At 57.8% G+C, this 19030-nt stretch overlaps 1 protein-coding gene across 1 annotated transcript in view; it reads left to right on the forward strand.

Annotated features, from left to right (window-relative positions):
• Positions 1-16277, forward strand: part of Muc5ac (mucin 5AC, oligomeric mucus/gel-forming) — a 31194-nt gene extending 14917 nt beyond the window's left edge. The window contains exons 27-51 of the mRNA XM_029556829.1: positions 74-202; positions 466-625; positions 1191-1234; positions 1328-1510; positions 2178-5485; positions 6262-6340; positions 6515-7015; positions 7441-7637; positions 8076-8250; positions 8628-8878; positions 8977-9160; positions 9431-9626; positions 10102-10280; positions 10646-10736; positions 10869-10969; positions 11100-11131; positions 11639-11795; positions 12238-12345; positions 12581-12618; positions 13245-13367; positions 14281-14376; positions 14598-14717; positions 14921-14978; positions 15077-15185; positions 15649-16277. Coding sequence (XP_029412689.1) covers positions 74-202; positions 466-625; positions 1191-1234; positions 1328-1510; positions 2178-5485; positions 6262-6340; positions 6515-7015; positions 7441-7637; positions 8076-8250; positions 8628-8878; positions 8977-9160; positions 9431-9626; positions 10102-10280; positions 10646-10736; positions 10869-10969; positions 11100-11131; positions 11639-11795; positions 12238-12345; positions 12581-12618; positions 13245-13367; positions 14281-14376; positions 14598-14717; positions 14921-14978; positions 15077-15185; positions 15649-15916 — 6887 coding nt within the window. The 3' untranslated portion in view covers positions 15917-16277. The remainder of the gene's footprint in view (positions 1-73; positions 203-465; positions 626-1190; positions 1235-1327; positions 1511-2177; positions 5486-6261; positions 6341-6514; positions 7016-7440; positions 7638-8075; positions 8251-8627; positions 8879-8976; positions 9161-9430; positions 9627-10101; positions 10281-10645; positions 10737-10868; positions 10970-11099; positions 11132-11638; positions 11796-12237; positions 12346-12580; positions 12619-13244; positions 13368-14280; positions 14377-14597; positions 14718-14920; positions 14979-15076; positions 15186-15648) is intronic.
• The last annotated feature ends 2753 nt before the right edge of the window (positions 16278-19030 follow it).

Consider the following 19030-nt stretch of genomic DNA (forward strand, 5'->3'; position numbering starts at 1 on the left):
GCCCATGGGTTGGGGAATGACTTAGCAGATTCCGGGTATGAGTTAACCCCAACAATTCTCCCTGCCTCTCTAGCATTGTTCTGTGATTACTACAACCCCGAGGGCCAGTGTGAGTGGCACTACCAGCCGTGTGGGGCCCCCTGCATGCGCACCTGCCAGAACCGTGACGGACAGTGCCTACAAGACCTTCGTGGCCTTGAAGGTGGGTTAGAGGCTGACAGGGAAGGGCCTGACCTGGTTGAGTCCTTGAGATCTGAACTGGGTGCTATCGTGGGATCCATGGCCTGGGGTTTTCTCATGGGATCCTGGGTTGGTCTAGACTCTTCCTGACCCCATTAGGAGGCTTTATGGCTTCAACCTCAAGCACTAGTGTCTGAATGAGGCTGGGCATTGGGACAGACTTGGACCCTGGGGTGAGGGGGCAGGTAGTCTATGTGTCTGGGGCTTAGGGCTCTTGATTCACAGGCTGTTACCCCAAGTGCCCACCAACGGCTCCCATATTTGATGAGGACACGATGCAGTGTGTAGCCAGTTGTCTGAATCCCCTACCACGACCCTGCCGCATCAATGGAAAGTTGTATGGACTGGGGAAAACCGTGCCTTCCGAGAAGAACTGTTACTCTTGGTGAGTCATTCAGTCAGAGGGGTGGAGGCTGAAGCACTCGGGGGGAATCCAAGTCCACCCTATCCATAACACCAGCCTGGGGTCCAGAGGGTGCCCTTATTCTGAGGTTGAGTTAGGAGGGTTCCTGAGGGAGGGTTCAGCTACAAGGAAAGATACCTCTGGCCTGAGACTAACCTGGGAGAGAGAATGCCCTTGGTTTGGGGCTCAGCTGGGAGAGAGGGCAACCCTGACTTGACGTTTAGATAGAAGGGAGGGTACCTTTGTCCTAATATCCAGCTGTGTGTGAGTGTGCCCTCAGCCACGATGCCCTTTCTGAGACCAGAGGACGATGCCATCAGAGTCCACCCTGCCTCTGTTGGACATTGACGGGAGCAATGTTTTAGAGAGTGTAACATGGGGTGAGGGGGGGCTAATCTTGAAAGGCCGAGGACTAGGACTTGGTCAGGGCCTCTGTCTTCAGCCTGCGGTTTGACATGGCTGCCCCATCACTGGCACTCAGCAGTGGGTACCCAGCAGAGGCAGATGCTGGTCCCCATGTGCCCAGCCCTGCTTCTTTTCTTGGCAGCGTTTGTATGGAGAATGGTGTGCGCTGTACCTATGATGCCAGCGGTGAGCACCTGCAGAGCCTCCTCTGGGGTGGGGGCTGGGATGTCACTGCTGGTGCCTCGGCATCCTAACGGGCTTGGTATCTGCTCCCCACAGCCTGTGTCTGCACATACAATGGACAGCACTTCCATCCTGGGGACCTCATCTACCACACCACAGACGGCATCGGTGGCTGCATGTCCGCACACTGCGGGGCCAATGGTACCGTCACGAGGGATACTAGCATATGCAGCCCGACCACCCCCTCGCCCCTGACCACCTTCTCCTTCTCCACTATTGGTAAGACAGATGAGCTGGAGGCAGGGAATGCTGGGCTTCCCTGGGGGTATCACTGTCCCTGCTGACTGGCAACTTCTCCTGCTGGATGCCAGGTTAACAGTTAGCTGTGGGCATTGGCGGGCAGCCCCTGCGGGTTAGGAAGGGGCCCAGAAGCTGGGCTTCAGGCACAAGGGTAGTCTCCCTGACCCATCCTGATGTCCTCAGTTCAGCTACTTGTGACTGCTGGGCCTGGCCTGACGAGAGTGTGGGACTTAGTGCAAGGCCCCAAGCACAGATGGCCCTCAGCAAGCTGTTTTCACAGTTCATAGCTGCCTGCTTGCTTTACACCACATGGCACCAGGAATCTTCGAAGTCTTGCCTTTCTGGACGGTCATTTAGGGCTCATGGAGTGTCTTCAGAGCCTCCCCAAACTCTGGCTTTTAGGGGCATAAAAATGTAGCTTTTGCTTGGGGTCTGGCAGATTCCCTTTAAAGGACATTGATTTGCCTGTTCACTGACTATTCTACTTCTGCCAGTTACCAGGCAGATGACAGATGTGGCTCTAGTGTTCAGTTTTCAATATTGGTCCAGCCTCAGTGGTGAGACCTGCCAGGCAGTTGGTAGGAGAGCAGGGATGGGGTAACCAGGGCCCAGGGAGGCAGCCCCAAGGCCAGGCCCTAACAGTCAGTCCCACCACCTCTGTCTACAGTCATGACTGCAATGCCACCTTCCAGTACCCCCGCCAGCCCCATGCTGAGCACAACGCACACGGGGCCCCCAAGCCGGGCTGCCTCAACGGTCAGCAGCACGTCCCCCACAAAGATGCCTGCCACAGCCTCCGTCTTAACCGCGCCAGGCTGCGGGGAGGAGTGCTCCTGGTCACCCTGGATGGATGTCGGCCGTCCAAGATGGGGCACTGACAGCGGTGACTTTGACGCTCTGGAGAATCTCCGTGCCCGTGGCTACCACATCTGCCCAGCGCCGAGTGCAGCGGAATGCCGTGCTGAGGACACCCCTGTGGCGCCTCTTCACGTGCTGGGGCAGCGGGTGGAGTGCAGCCCAGCTGTGGGGCTGACCTGTCATGACAGGGACCAGGAGTCAGGGCTCTGTGAGAACTACCAGATCAGAATTCAGTGCTGTACTCCCATTAACTGTACCACCTCCAGGGGTCCTGCCCAGACCACCCATCTAACGACCTCCAGGACAACAAGAAAGGCCATAGACTCACAGGGGCCATCCACAACCGCCTCAGCTCCGGTTACCACAACTGGCCCTGCGGTTAGCACACCAGGCCCAGTTTCCTTCACCCATGTCCTAGGTTCTACCTCATCACAGGCTCTGGGTCCCTCTACCCCTGCCCCTAACACTGTTCAAACAGCTCTGTCCACCACTAGTCCAAAGCCAGTGTCAACAACCTCAGTCACATCCCCTGTGTCCATCTCAACCCCAGGGTCCACTGTGACTGCTTTTGAGACGGCCCAGGGCTGCAAAAAGGAGGTTTGTAGCTGGACTGACTGGATGGACGGCAGCTACCCCGGGCCTGACAGAAACAGTGGGGATTTTGACACGTTTGTAAATCTGAGATCTAAAGGATACAAGTTCTGTGAGAAACCCAAAAACGTGCAGTGCAGGGCCCAGTTCTTTCCAAACATACCACTGGACGAGCTGGGGCAGGATGTGACCTGCAGTCCAGAGGTGGGGCTGATCTGTCTGAACAAGAACCAGCTGCCACCCGTATGTTACAACTATCAGATAAGCATAGAATGCTGCGAGGACGTGGACCTGTGCTCTACCATGATGGGCACCACACGCCCAATGAAAGCACAGACACACAGTGCCACCGGTGCACACTCGGCTTCTGCCAGACACACCACCACCCACTCGGTAGCCACACATTCACAAACCTCAGTCACGGTCACCAAAAACACAGGCACCCAACCTGTGAAGACCAACTGCCAGCCGGAGTGCTCCTGGACCCCGTGGTTTGACACAGACTTCCCGGTCCCTGGCCCATACGGTGGGGACATGGAGACCTACAGCAATATCCTGAGGAGGGGAGAGAGGATCTGCCACCGTCCCGAGGAGATCACGCAGGTGGAGTGCAGGGCCGAGAACCACCCTGACGTGAGGCTGGAGGACCTGGGCCAGGTGGTGCAGTGTGACGCCAGCCTGGGCCTGGTGTGCAGGAACCAAGACCAGCGGGGCACGCCCCAGATGTGCCTCAACTATCAGGTGCGTGTGTTGTGCTGCCGCACCCCTGACGGCTGCCCACGGGTGACATCCGCCACCTTTTCCAGCACACCAAGTGAGACTGTCACCAGCTCTGCCACCAGCACGGCTTCTGGGCACAGAGTCAGCACCCAGTCCACACCTCAAACCAAGACAACCTCTGTGCACACAGCCAGCACCACCTCGACCCTCCACACAGGTACATCCTCTGTAACACCCAGTACAGTATCCACAAAGGAAACTGGTACAACCTCTGTGCAGACACATAGTACAAGATCCATACGGAAAACTAACACCAGCTCTGTGCAGACAGCCAGCAGCACCTCCAAACCAGCCTCTACAGAAAAACCCAGCACCAGCTCTGTGCAGACAACCAGCACCACCTCCAAACCAGCCCCTACAGAAAAACCCAGCACCACCTCTGTGCAGACAGCCAGCAGCACCTCCAAACCCCAAACCAGCACAGCCTCGACAGGTAAAACCAGGACCACCTCTGTGCAGACAACCAGCACCACCTCCAAACCAGCCTCTACAGAAAAACCCAGCACCACCTCTGTGCAGACAGCCAGCACCACCTCCAAACCAGCCTCTACAGAAAAACCCAGCACCAGCTCTGTGCAGACAACCAGCACCACCTCCAAACCAGCCCCTACAGAAAAACCCAGCACCAGCTCTGTGCAGACAGCCAGCACCACCTCCAAACCAGCCTCTACAGAAAAACCCAGCACCAGCTCTGTGCAGACACCCAGCACCACCTCCAAACCCCAAACCAGCACAGCCTCTACAGGAAAACCCAGCACCACCTCTGGGCTGACACCTAGCACCACTTTGGCCCCTCAGACCAGCACAGCCACTACAGGAAAACCCAGGACTACCTCTGTGCAGACAGCCAGCAGCACCTCCAAAACCCAAACCAGCACAGCCTCTGCAGGTAAAACCAACACCACCTCTAGGCTGACACGCAGTACCACCTCTACTCCCCAAACCAGTCCAGCCTCTACAGGAAAAACTAGCCCTACCTCTAGGCTGATGCCCACTACTACCTCTACTCCCCAAACCAGAATCACCTCTGCAGTACACAGTACAATATCCTCAAGTGAAACCTTCTCTGTGCAGACAGCCAGCACCACCTCCAAACCCCAAACCAGCACAGCCTCTGCAGGTAAAACCAGCACCACCTCTAGGCTGACACACAGTACTACCTCTACCCCACAAACCAGCACCTCCGCTGCAGTACACAGTACAAGATCCTCAAGGGAAAGCAGCTCTGTGCAGACAGCCAGCACATCCATCCCCCGAACCGTCTCTGTCCCTGGATCCAGCAGCACTTTGGTTTCTACCAGGATCACAGACCATGGGTCTACTCCAGGTCCAACTTCTTCACCAACCAGCACTCACTGCCAGCCAGAGTGCTCCTGGACTCCGTGGTTTGACACAGACTTCCCGGTCCCTGGCCCATATGGTGGGGACATGGAGACCTACAACAATATCCTGAGGAAGGGAGAGAGGATCTGTCACCGTCCTGAGGAGATCACGCAGGTGGAGTGCAGAGCCGAGAACCACCCTGACGTGAGGCTGGAGGACCTGGGCCAGGTGGTGCAGTGTGACGCCAGCCTGGGCCTGGTGTGCAGGAACCAAGACCAGCGGGGCACGCCCCAGATGTGCCTCAACTATCAGGTGCGTGTGCTGTGCTGCCGCACCCCTGATGTCTGTCCTGAGACGTATGGAACGCCCCCGGTGACCTCTTCGCATGTGACCTCATCACCTGTTCTGTCTCCCCCGAGCTCATCCCCAACCTGGTCATCTAGCTCTGTGACTCACTCCAGCCTCCCCTGCTTGTGCCATGTAGGAGGCCACCTCTACCCTGTAGGTAAGCTCATCATCCCTTTAGGATTGCCTGGATTCTGTGCAGACACATAGTACAAGATCCATACGGAAAACTAGCACCAGCTCTGTGCAGACAGCCAGCACCACCTCCAAACCAGTCCCTACAGAAAAACCCAGCACCACCTCTGTGCAGACAGCCAGCACCACCTCCAAACCCCAAACCAGCACAGCCTCGACAGGTAAAACCAGCACCACCTCCAAACCAGCCTCTACAGAAAAACCCAGCACCAGCTCTCTGCAGACAGCCAGCACCACCTCCAAACCCCAAACCAGCACAGCCTCGACAGGTAAAACCAGCACCACCTCCAAACCAGCCCCTACAGAAAAACCCAGCACCACCTCTGTGCAGACACCCAGCACCACCTCCCAACCAGCCTCTACCGAAACCAGCCTCTACAGAAAAACCCAGCACCAGCTCTGTGCAAACAGCCAGCACCACCTACAAACCCCAAACCAGCACAGCCTTGACAGGTAAAACCAGCACCACCTCTAGGCTGACACGCAGTACCACCTCTACTCCCCAAATCAGCCCAGCCTCTATAGGAAAAACTAGCCCTACCTCTAGGCTGATGCCCACTACTACCTCTACTCCCCAAACCAGAATCACCTCTGCAGTACACAGTACAATATCCTCAAGTGAAACCTTCTCTGTGCAGACAGCCAACACCACCTCCAAACCCCAAACCAGCACAACCTCTGCAGGTAAAACCAGGACCGCCTCTGGGCTGACACACAGTACTACCTCTACTCCCCATACCAGCACCTCCACTGCAGTACACAGTACAAGATCCTCAAGGGAAAGCAGCTCTGTGCAGACAGCCAGCACATCCATCCCCCGAACCGTCTCTGTCCCTGGATCCAGCAGCACTTTGGTTTCTACCAGGATCACAGACCATGGGTCTACTCCAGGTCCAACTTCCTCACCAACCAGCACTCACTGCCAGCCAGAGTGCTCCTGGACCCCGTGGTTTGACACAGACTTCCCAGTCCCTGGCCCATATGGTGGGGACATGGAGACCTACAACAATATCCTGAGGAAGGGAGAGAGGATCTGTCACCGTCCCGAGGAGATCACGCAGGTGGAGTGCAGAGCCGAGAACCACCCTGACGTGAGGCTGGAGGACCTGGGCCAGGTGGTGCAGTGTGATGCCAGCCTGGGCCTGGTGTGCCTGAACCAAGACCAGCGGGGCACGCCCCAGACGTGCCTCAATTATGAGGTGCGTGTGCTGTGCTGCCGCACCCCTGATGTCTGTCCTGAGACGTATGGAACGCCCCCGGTGACCTCTTCGCATGTGACCTCATCACCTGTTCTGTCTCCCCCGACCTCATCCCCAACCTGGTCATCTAGCTCTGTGACTCACTCCAGCCTCCCCTGCTTGTGCCATGTAGGAGGCCACCTCTACCCTGTAGGTAAGCTCATCATCCCTTTAGGATTGCCTGGAGGACCCCATTTCAATCTCTCCTTTGAAAGGGATGTGTGTTTGGTAGATAGTGTCAAGATTGGCCCCATACCTCTTCGTAGCTGTTTTCCTGCTTTAATTGGGTGGGAAGGCCTTGGGCTGCGAGTCCACTGGCCGTGGAGGGGACTTTCCCTGCAGAGCTCTGCCAACTCCCACATGCCCTTTGGTCTTGCAGGTTCTCTCATCTACAACCAGACAGACCTTGAAGGCCACTGTTACTACGCCTTTTGCAATCAGGACTGCCAGTTGATCAGAAATGTTAGCCAGAACTGTCCCTCCACCATGAAGTCTCCTACCCCACCCGAGTCCACTGGCCGTGGAGGGGACTTTCCCTGCAGAGCTCTGCCAACTCCCACATGCCCTTTGGTCTTGCAGGTTCTCTCATCTACAACCAGACAGACCTTGAAGGCCACTGTTACTACGCCTTTTGCAATCAGGACTGCCAGTTGATCAGAAATGTTAGCCAGAACTGTCCCTCCACCATGAAGTCTCCTACCCCACCTCCATCCATGTCTACACCCACCACCACCAAGTCATCATCTGGGTGTCTTGACGTGCTTCCACCAAGAAAGGCAAGCCTATCTCCAGTTCTTCCTGGGGCCTCGTGGTAACTGTTAGAGACCTTAGTGTCTTTGCAATTAGGCCTTGACTCAGGTTCTCATGAAGGTCTTCAGCCCCTAATCAACACAAGGTGGCCACTGGAGGGGTCTTCTTGTGGATTTGGGGGGTCTCATCTACAAGCCTTGTATAGATGTGCCTACCAGGTAGTTGAGTGTGGGGGCTAGAGGCTGAAACTCCCCTGCCTGGAGGTGATGGGCACTGAGGGTGACGGTGGTGCAGGATGACAGACAGGAGTGGCAATCCTGCAATTCTAGCGATTACTTCTGTCTGGTTCGTCCTGGGGCTGGAGTGGGACTTGTGATAGTACAGTGCTCTATACAGGACCCCAGGAACTGAAGGGTGGCCCCACAGCCCTGGCCTCAGACCCACAGCTGCCCTTGCTTCTGCAGACAGGGGAGACCTGGCCAATGCCCAACTGCACCCAGGCCACCTGCAAGGAGAACAGCATCGTCTCCCTGAGCCCTCGCCAGTGCCCAGAGTTGAAGGCACCAACTTGTGCCAACGGCTACCCACCCTTGAAGGTGGCTGACCGGGAAGGCTGCTGCCAGCATTACCAGTGCCAGTGTGAGTGGGGGTGGGGCTCAACTGGGGGGGGCACATGATAAGAGGAAAGAATGAGGCAGATGTCAGGAAAGGCTTCCCGTCATCCAGGCAGGGTTGGAGGAGCTGAGTGTCCACTTTGGGGTGCCAAATGGAGTCCTGCCTGAGGCTCAGCCACAGTGCCCTGCCAGTGGGAGAAGGGGAGGGTTCACTGTGTCCTGGACTCTGCAGCTCATTAAGGACCTGCTTGGCAGAGCTTTCAGGAATGAGATACATATGTCACACGAGTGCAGGGGACTTAGGGGCTCCTGGTGAAGAGGCAGTATGTGTACAGGGGGCTGGACCAGCCAGTCCAGAAGGTGGTGGGGAAGGCCCTGCTGTAAGCTACCTGGCACCCACAGGTGTGTGCAGTGGCTGGGGTGACCCCCACTACATCACATTCGACGGCACCTACTACACTTTCCTGGACAACTGCACATATGTGCTGGTGCAGCAGATTGTGCCTGTGTTCGGCCACTTCCGTGTGCTCATCGACGATTACTTCTGTGACCTGGGAGGCAGCGTGTCCTGCCCACAGTCCATCATCATTGAGTACCACCAGGACCGCGTGGTGCTGACCCGTAGGCCTGTCAACGGGGTCATGACCAACCAGGTGGATACGCCCTCCTAAGTGTGTGCTGGGGTTGAGGGGGGCTTGGCCTGGGAGGTGGACCCTAACCCTGACCTCTCGTCTGCTGTGTCTGCATCCAGATTATCTTCAATGACAAGGTGGTCAGCCCTGGCTTCCAGCAGAATGGCATTGCTGTCTCCCGCATCGGCATCAAGATGTATGTGACCATCCAGGAGATCCGCGTCCAGGTCATGTTCTCTGGCCTCATCTTCTCTGTGGAGGTGCCCTTCAGCTTGTTCGCCAACAACACCGAAGGCCAATGTGGTGAGCCCCACCGCGGGCATTTCCAGGGTGCCAGCGGGGAAGCGTCCCCATGGATTAGAGGGGCTTCTAGCTGTGCTTATGTGCAGCTCATACCTGCCTGTGCTACAGCTTCCCTGGTCACCAGGAGCCAAGCTGGCTTCTGGGGGAGCCGGGAAAGGGAAGGCTCCGAGGCAGGTCCTCAGGCGTGAACCGAGATGCAGGCCGATGTCCAGCAAGGGCTCGCTGGGCACAGCTCTGGCATCCAGCCGGTGACTCCTGTCTCATCCGCAGGCACTTGTACCAATAACCAGAAGGATGAGTGCCGCCTGCCTGGAGGAGCAGTAGCCTCCTCTTGTTCTGAGATGTCTCTCCACTGGAAGGTGCCCAACCAGCCTTCCTGCCAAGGGCCTCCGCCCCCTTCAGTGGTAACCACAGCTCCACCTATCCTATGCCCACCGGCGCCGATCTGCCAGCTGATCCTGAGCGAGTAAGACACCGGAAAGTGGGTTACTCTTGCTGGCCCCATCTGCCGAGGGCTGCTGGGCCCTCATAGGGCTCCCAAGAAGGACAAGGCTCTGGGCACTGTTTCTGGGACTCCTGGCAGCGTGATCACTGCTGGAATGTCACTACAGGGCTGGCCAGTTGGAAGCTCTCAGCTTAGCCCCTGTCACTGATACGGGCATTAACCACTGTCTGTACCAGGGCAGCTCAGGGTGTTGGGGGACAAGGGGAGAGGTGCTCAACAGGAAGGGGTGCTCAACTGATACCTTTCCTGGGCCTCGCAGAGGCAGGATGCCCTTTGTTCTGGAAGACAGGCTCATGGGTGCTAAGTTGCTGTCTGTTACATCACTTCCAAGGCATCCCCTGTGGGGCATCACAGATCCAGAAGCCCCACTGTGGAGCTGGCTGGTGATCTGGGCATGGTGGGTGCACACGCCACATCTGTCCCTGTTCACCCACAGGGTCTTCAAGCAATGCCACAAAGTCATCCCCCCGCAGCAGTTCTATGAAGGCTGCTTGTTCGACCACTGCCACCTGACAGACCTGGAGGTGGTGTGCTCGGGCTTGGAGCTCTACGCGTCACTCTGCGCTGCTGAAGGAGTGTGTATCCCCTGGAGGAGCCAGGCCAATGACACCTGCCGTGAGTGCCCAGCCTTGCCACCTTCCTGTTCTTGACTGTGAGGGTTTAGGGGCATTAGGCAGATAGTCTGTGAGGAAGAGGACATCCACACCAGGATCTACCTTCTCTGGAGGGAAAGGCTCCAGGCACTGGGTCCCCCTGCAGGAAAAGGAGAGGTTATCCAAATTGGGGTACCTATGGACCCAGGATCCTGTGGTGCTGGCTGTCTTGGGTAAGTAGCAGGGAAGCCCCAGGGGCTAAGGACCTGGACCCACGCATGGCTGTGGATACCACGGAAAACTGCAGGGGCACCAGCACTCAGTCATGACTGAGGCCTGGAGGAACCCAGGGCAGGGCTTCTCAGACATGGCTCTCCCTCTCTGCAGCATTCATATGCCCTCCTGACAAGGTGTACCAGCCCTGCGGCCCATCCAACCCAAACTACTGCCACAAGGACTTCAGCACCAGCCAGTATGTGCCAGCGCTCCTGCCCACGGGGCCCACAAACTCCATAGTCACCAGGGACCCCATCCTGGCATCTAACTCTCCTGGGCTGTGTTCTTTCTGCCCTGGGGGTTGGAAGACCCCTCACCAACTCTGTTCCCACAGGGTCCTTCAGGAAGCTGGCCCCATCACAGAGGGCTGCTTCTGTCCAGACAACATGACACTTTTCAGTGCCAATGACTCAGTCTGCATAACCTCCTGTGAAGGTATGTCCTCATGGTGTGGAGGGGCAGCGTGCACACTGACTGCACCCAGTTCCCACCCTGGCCCCCACCGTGGGTTCTGTTCCTGCCCTATCCCTGTGGCCACCCAAAGTGACAGGATCTCTCTCTGCAGGGTGTTGGGGACCCAATGGGGAGCCTGTGGAGGTAAGTGTGAATGGCCACAATCCCTGGGGAAGGGGGGCGGGAGCCTGAGGCAGAAGATTCTGGAAACAAAGTTGGTGTAGGCAAGGCTGAGGTGGAGCTTTCTCAGTGTGGTGTTGGAGGCTGGAGAAAAGCAGGGAGACCACCGTTGTCTGGACCTGGATCCAGGAAGGTCCTCTCCTCTGCTCTGAGGTCTACCCTGTTGGTATCCTGTCTTGGAGCTGCTAGGTGTCTCATGGGTTCTAACCTCAAGCTGGTCAATCCTGTCCTTCCCTGGGGCTCCTTCTTCCCTGAGGAGACACTTGATGAGATAGAGGGGAGAGGAAGCTTGTCGAGCAAAGCCTCTCTTCCACCTGTTTCTAGGTTCTGTGCCTCAAGCCCCACAGGGCCCTCTCTCAGACTTTGTGCATTGCCCCCTCAGCATGTGTTGGACCCATGGGGCCTGGTTGCAGCTGCCTCTGGACTGAGCAGCTCACCCCCAGGCCATGCTCATGCACCCTTCCCCCACAGCCGGGCCACACTATCAGCGTTGACTGCCAGGAGTGTACATGCCATGACACCAAGCTGACCTGCTGGAAGAAGCCTTGTGAGACCCCTCGCTGTCTAGAGCCCGGCTTCGTGCCTGTGCCCCTGGAGATGGGCCAGTGCTGTCCTGGCCTTAGCTGCGGTGAGTCTTTCCTGCTGTCCCCATGCATACAGGTGGGGTCGTCCACTGGGGAGTCACAGGTGCACCGGGTCAGCGGATAGCTCTGTGGGTGTGGCCACAAGAGGCCGGGGGTGGAAGCCGTCCCCTTCCAGGCTCGGCACACTGCCTGAGCACGGGGACTGCTGTGTCCTGGTCTTGTGACCACCCCCTAACAGCAGGTGTTCTCCAGCTGTGCGTGTGTGTGTGTGTGTGTGTGTGTGTGTGTGGTGGGCGGGGTCCCCTGCCCAGGTTGACCAGAGCCTGCTACTCGGGGTCCTCTGGGCTGTCAGTACCACTGGACACCCTGTGATGGGGCAGGTCCTTGGGGTGGAGCAGAGCAAGTGCAGAGCGGGTTCAGTACCCGACGGGCCCCTCTAGTCCCCCGTGACCTCCTCTAGCCCCTGACAGCCTCCTCTGCCCACAGCCTGCAACTCCAGCTTCTGCCCTCCTCCCCTGAACTGCCCCAAGAATTTCATCTTGGTGGTGACACATAAGGACGGGGCTTGCTGCCCGAGTCAAGAATGCCGTAAGTGTCCCTGACCCTCACATCAGGTCACACCGAGGCCTGGGATTTCCTAGGGGAACAAGCCGGCAAAGCCATCGCTGGTTGGAAGTGGGTTGTTGCTCTGCACGAAGCCTTTGGTGAAAACGAGGACTGATATAGCCCAGTACATAGCAGTAAAACACTGGTTTGGGGAGGCCGGGTGGGCAGAAGCCGGGCTAGGCCCTGGAAGGCCAGGGCTACAGCTTGTATGTCTCTTGCACAGGCCCCAACGGCTGCAATGTCAGTGGGATTCTCTATCAGGTAGGAACCTCTGGCACCCTGACTTTGAATTCCACAGAGACTGAGCTTTTCATTTGGGGAGTCCCACCAGCCCCTTGGGACTCAGGTAGACATCTGCGATGCTGCGGAGGTCTGGAGTCACTGAAGCTCCTGTAAGCAGCTCTTGTCCAGACCAGGGACCTGAGTCTTGGTGGACACAGCCCATAGCAGCACAACCGAGCTTGGCCCTGGGACCCCTGGAGCTGCCCATACTGGGTGCCTGGACTCTTCAGCGTCCCAGCAGCTCTCTGCTCCGTGGAATCTTCCAGTGGATACCAGCACCCCACTCTCCCCAGCCAGCACCCCACTCTCCCAGCCAGCACCCCACTCTCCCAGCAAGCACCCCACTCTCCCCAGCTGGGCTTTTTTTTTTTCCAGCTAGTCCTCCGAGTGCATGATTTCAGTGGGTTCCCTGGAGATGTGGTTATAGAGTCTACTTTATGACAGGACCTGGGCTATGGTCTCTGCACCAGGAAGTGACGCCAAAAGTCGTCTCCTGGGGAATGAGTCAGCTTGGTGGGCAGCAGAGGCAACTGGGCAGTTGGGGGATGGGGAAATTGTCTCCCGGTTCAGCCCCAACCCACTAATGCCTAGCCCTGTCTCTCCAGCCTGGTGCTGTGGTCCCCTCCAGCCTGTGTGAAATGTGCTGGTGCAAGGCACCCAGAAGTTCCCAGTCAGATGTCTTCACAGTCAGCTGTGAGCCCCAGCAATGCAGCACCCAGTGCCCCCCGGTGAGCACCGGCCCTGTTCCTGCCCTTACCCCCCTGGGGTCAATGGCCTGAACTCAGGTAGCACATCGTCCTTCCCACTCTCCCAGCCAGCACCACACTCTCCCCAGTCAGAATCCCACTCTCCCCAGCCAGCACCCCACTCTCCCCAGCCAGCACCCCACTCTCTCCAGCCAGCACCACACTCTCCCCAGTCAGAATCCCACTCTCCCCAGCCAGCACCCCACTCTCCCCAGCCAGCACCCCACTCTCCCCAGCCAGCATCCCACTCTCCCAGCCAGCATCCCACTCTCCTAGCCAGCACCCCACTCTCCCCAGCCAGCACCCCACTCTCCCCAGCCAGCACCCCAGTCTCCAGCCAGCACCCCACTGTCTCCAGCCAGCACCCCACTCTCCCCAGCCAGCACCCCACTCTCCCAGCCAGCACCCCACTCTCTCCAGCAAGCACCCCACTCTCCCCAGCTGGGCTTTTTTTTTTTCCAGCTAGTCCTCCGAGTGCATGATTTCAGTGGGTTCCCTGGAGATGTGGTTATAGAGTCTACTTTATGACAGGACCTGGGCTATGGTCTCTGCACCAGGAAGTGACGCCAAAAGTCGTCTCCTGGGGAATGAGTCAGCTTGGTGGGCAGCAGAGGCAACTGGGCAGTTGGGGGATGGGGAAATTGTCTCCCGGTTCAGCCCCAACCCACTAATGCCTAGCCCTGTCTCTCCAGCCTGGTGCTGTGGTCCCCTCCAGCCTGTGTGAAATGTGCTGGTGCAAGGCACCCAGAAGTTCCCAGTCAGATGTCTTCACAGTCAGCTGTGAGCCCCAGCAATGCAGCACCCAGTGCCCCCCGGTGAGCACCGGCCCTGTTCCTGCCCTTACCCCCCTGGGGTCAATGGCCTGAACTCAGGTAGCACATCGTCCTTCCCACAGGGTTTTGAGTATGAAGCCCGGGCAGGACAGTGCTGTGGCCACTGTGTGCAGAGGACCTGTCCCTATAACAATGGCAGCCTCACCCACTTCTACCAGGTTAGTAGCTGGGCTCTGCTAGGTGCCTAAGGGAAGGGGTGGTAGGTCCTGACACCATAGAAACTGACTTTGGCGGATGTGTGCCTGGACCGGGCTAGTACCCCCCTGAAGCCTGAATGCTGTGGGGAGACACACAGGGGATGAAGCAGGTGCCTAGGGGATGGGGGATGGGGTACCCGGGGGAAATGGATACTCACTATGCACACCGGGCCTCCTTTCAGCCTGATGAGTCCTGGCCAGACCCCAGGGATCCCTGTGTGACTCACAAGTGTGAGAATATGCGAAACACACTCATGATTGTGACCACCAAGAAGGAATGCCCGAAGGCCGACTGTCCGAGGGTGAGTCCCGGCTTTCCCACTCCAGGCAGCAGGGAGGGGGTTGGGGGGCACTCACCTGGAGATGAGGAGGGGAGCGTGGTCAGTGCCGTGTGGCCAGCAGTGCTGTCTCCTCCTGCGGAGGGGCTGTGCCCTCCGGAACCTTGGCCCTGTGTCTCCTTCCTCTGCCTGGCCTTGGCATTCACAGCGGTCCGTTGTTGGTACAGGACCGGATCCGGCTGGACGAGGACGGCTGCTGCTATGAATGTTTGGAACCCCAGCTGTGTGAGTGGGGATCTGGCAGGGAAGGGGCTGGGCCCAGCCCGGGGGCATCCAGGAAACAATGGAGCAGACGCTGACCCTCACATCACCTGTCTCCCCAGCCTGCTCTGTGCACCACAGGAAGCAGATTATCCGGCAGCAAGACTGCAGCTCCGAGGGTCCAGTGGGCCTCTCCTATTGCCAAGGCACCTGCGCGGAGAGCACTTCCATGTATGGGCTCCTTGTGAACCGCGATGCCCAGGGAGACGGTGTTCAGGGATGCCGGGGGTGGGGGTGTGTGCAGGGCAGACAGAGGCAGAACCAGGAGGGGCGAGGAGGGTAGCACAGTCTCCAGAGGAGACTAATGATCACTCGAGTGTCCCAAAGTGGGGACAGAAGGGTTCAGAGACGTGCGGCTTTGCCAGCTGTGTAAGCAGAGCTTGGCTGTGCAGATGGGTATCTCAGTTCCGCAGCTGCAACCTTAGGACCTCTGGTGGCTGAAGGCAGCTGTAGCAGGAATATCTGCCCCAGGGCAATTGGGAAGTGAGAGCTGATAGCTCAACTCCAGCCTCAGGGCTTTGAGCACAGGGCGGCAAGGAGGCAGGAGCTTGGCACCGTGCCAGTTTTCCGCAGAGCTGGCAGCGGGCTAGGGCAGCGCCTGGCAGGGCCTGGTGCTGAGCAGCTCTGCCCACAGGTACTCCTTCGAGGCCAACACGGTGGAACACAAGTGTGAGTGCTGCCGGGAGCTGCAGACCTCACAGAGGAACGTGACCCTGCGCTGCATGGACGGCTCTAGCCGCACCTTCAGTTATACCCAGGTGGAGGAGTGTGGCTGCCTGAGCCAGCAGTGTCATGCACTGGGTGACGCCAGCCACTCAGAGCCCTTGGAGTCAGAGTTCACATCAAAGGAAAGCCAGCAGCCAGCGCTCAGGGCCACCGAGGAGGTCAGGCCCTCTCAGTAAGCTGAGCAGCATTCTAGACACACCACCAAGAACGTCTTTTGTGTCCTCAGATCCAGGATTCTGAGGCCAGTGAGACGTGCACCCTTATCTGGGTGACTTGAGCCCCAAACCCTCTGCCCACTTCCTTTCCAAGGAGGACACTGACCCCTTCTGCCCTTGGCGGTGGGAATGGCCTCTATTTACCTGCCAAGAGCATGGGGCCATGACTGCTTTGAAAGAACTTCAGTATCACCAGAGTCTACTGAATGTCAGCCGTCTGGACTGTGGCTAACAGCTGCTTGACCTCAGTCCTAGACCTGTGTCCCCCTCCTCAGGAAATGACCAATCTGTTTCATAAATACACTTAGAGCAGGATTTTGCATTTGTGGGTTCTGTGCATTTTTTAACTTTATATATACAGGAAATGGGCAATGACAGGCCCCAGCTTCAGGGGACTCACGCCTCAGGCTGGCCACTGGGGTCTGGGCAGTGAAGTGAGGGTCACTGGGGAGTTTTCTCTGCTGGGGGGAATATGTCCCAAAAGGTGGCAGTCACTCTACAAAAGCCATCCAGAGTCTGGCTGATGTACAAAGTCTGACGCATCCTGTCAGAGGACAACGAGGGGGCAGATGACTGAATTAGTGACTGAGCACAGAAATGAATGAACGAACAAGAGGGACCTGGAGGTGACCAGGCCGAGCCAAGCACTCTGGGGATCTCACTGCCCAGAGAGGCCTGAGGTGGAGGCTGAAATGCCTGTGGTCAGCCCAGGGACCATGCATGTCCCACGCTCCAATGCCCAAAGGGTTTCAGACTTCACCAAGAACGGGTACATGGAGGACGGGAGGACAAACACCCCTAGAGCAGACACCAGTGGGGCGAGGTGCTAGTCACTTGGCAGGGAGCTGGGGTTGGATCCTGACAGGCAGGGGCTAACAGCTGAACCCTGCTGGTCACCTAGGGGCATTCTGGGGTTCAGGCCTCCCCTTCTCCAAGTGGTTGCAGAGCTGCTTACCCTAGACTGGGCAGTCTCAGACCTGTGGTCACGATACAGGTGGACGGAGTGGGGTGTGGGCAGACTCCGTGCATGTCTCTGGGACGGCAGAGGGACACAGTCCGTCCGGGCAGGTCTTTGTCTCACCAAGGGAAACTGAAGCACAGCTAGGTGGTATGCTGACGGCCAGCAGGGCACACCGTGGGAACCTGGCCTCACACCCTCATCCTGGCTCCAGGAATTCGATGTCCACTGTTTCTACCTTATATTGCCCCTGTTACAAGAAACAGGACCAGCTGGGTCTGGCTGGGGCCTGGGTCCCTCAGGGGGCTGTTGGGTTTGCAACATTCTGGAGCTCAACTGCGCTTCCTGAAGTCACCACAAGGTGGCGCGCATCTGCGGTATCCTGGACCTGGGCTTTCCTTCCGGGGTGGACCGTCCCTTCAGGACAGCCCAGAGCAGAACTGAGGCCTTGAGAGAGGAAAAGGATTTCCCTGGGACTCGGGGTTGTGGGGTCCCCGGGAGAGGGTGAGGGCTGCCCTTCAGTTTCTCAAGCGCGCGCGCGCGCACACACACAGACACACAGACACACACACACACACACACAGACACACAGACACAAGCTTTGGGTTTGGCTAGGGGGACTATGGCTGCTCCCACCCACCTGCTTGCCAGTCAAGGCCTAGGCTGGTCCTCGAGGCACCTTCCGTTCCCTCCTACCTGAAGGGGATCTGCAATCATCAGTGGGGTTGAGGAAGAGGACAGGAGAGATGTACCCAATCCCCACCGGGCTCTTGGATCACAAGGAGTTTTGTCACAACAGCAGGCCTTGTAGCGTGCCACTGGTATCCGGGGTCAATGTGACAGATCCATCAGCATGATGCCAGGCTCCCCCGGGTGTAGACCCCTAGCTGCCCATCCTGCTTGGACTGTCTACTCCCGATGGTGTGGGCTACAGAGCTGGCTTCAGGGCTGGAGGGTTATTCATAACCAGTGCTGGGAGGGGGCACGCCCTGGCTGTGACCCTGTGACCTTTTTGTGGCCAAGAAGGAAGCCTTGCCTGTGAGCTTTGAGCTTAGCTGGCCCTGCACATCAGCTCTGCTGCCTGGCTGACCCCACTGACCTCGTGGTGGCTGCCAGTGTCCTAATCAGTCCCACAGCCCCCGGAGCGGATCAGGTGTCCCAGAGCCGCCTCTTCCTCTCAGAGTGGGGTAGTGCTGTGGTGACTAATCCCCCACCCCTTGGAGCACCCTCAGGCCTGAGGTCCTCCCTCTGCGTCACCTCTGCCTGGAACACGGCGGTGTGCTGGCAGGAAGTAACCAGATCGTGTGTCCCTGGGTGGGAGCTCCTGCCCTTCTAACCTGCCCACCCTGCCCACTGCAGCCTTGGGCAGATTGTGCAATTCATTGTTTCTGGAAAGAGCTAAAGAGCTGGACAGAGGCTACACACACCATAGCCGAAGCCTCCACTCTGCCCACTGGGGCTGCCCCCACTCCTGGACTTGACATGGGAGGGGGTGGTACAAACTGTCAGAAGAGGCCCAGTGGGCCAGAGGTGGTCTGGGCTGCTCAGGGGGACCCCAGGTCTTGAGAACTCGTGTTAGGAACTTCCTGGGAACCACAAACTTGGGTCCCACTTTCACATTTTGAGGGTTCCCCAAATTAAGAGTGGGATGGTCAGAAAGCAGGTCAGGCTCCTCCTGACCCCTCACGCAGCCCCGCCCCTTCATTTTCACCCACAGTGGGAAGCCTGCTTGGTCTGAGGCCAGAGCCAAGGTACATGTCCCTGTGACCATCCTGGGAGGGCAGGGTGAGAGGGAACCCCTGTTTAGGGGTCTCTGGGCAGGAGAGGGGCAGCACAAAACTTGGAGGGGAGCGCAGTCCAGTAACGGGCGGAGGTGAGAGGTCTTTTTAGGTCCAACGTGGCCTGACTCCAGTTGACTATTCTTCTGAAGGCGAAGATGATGAAGAGATTGTTTGTGTCTGTGTCCACAAGTGGGAAGAGACTGCTCAGTGCTTTAACAGACAAGCACAAAGGGTTTCTGTCCACAAGTCCTAGGACAAGATGACTAGGATCCTGGAAAAGGCATGTAGGTACCCATAGCTTGACTACCACCTGCCATTTTCTCTCTCTCTCTCTCT

Source organism: Nannospalax galili, unplaced genomic scaffold, assembly GCF_000622305.1.
Source record: "Nannospalax galili isolate Female #2095 unplaced genomic scaffold, S.galili_v1.0 scaffold507, whole genome shotgun sequence".
Classification (NCBI taxonomy): Eukaryota; Metazoa; Chordata; class Mammalia; order Rodentia; family Spalacidae; genus Nannospalax; species Nannospalax galili.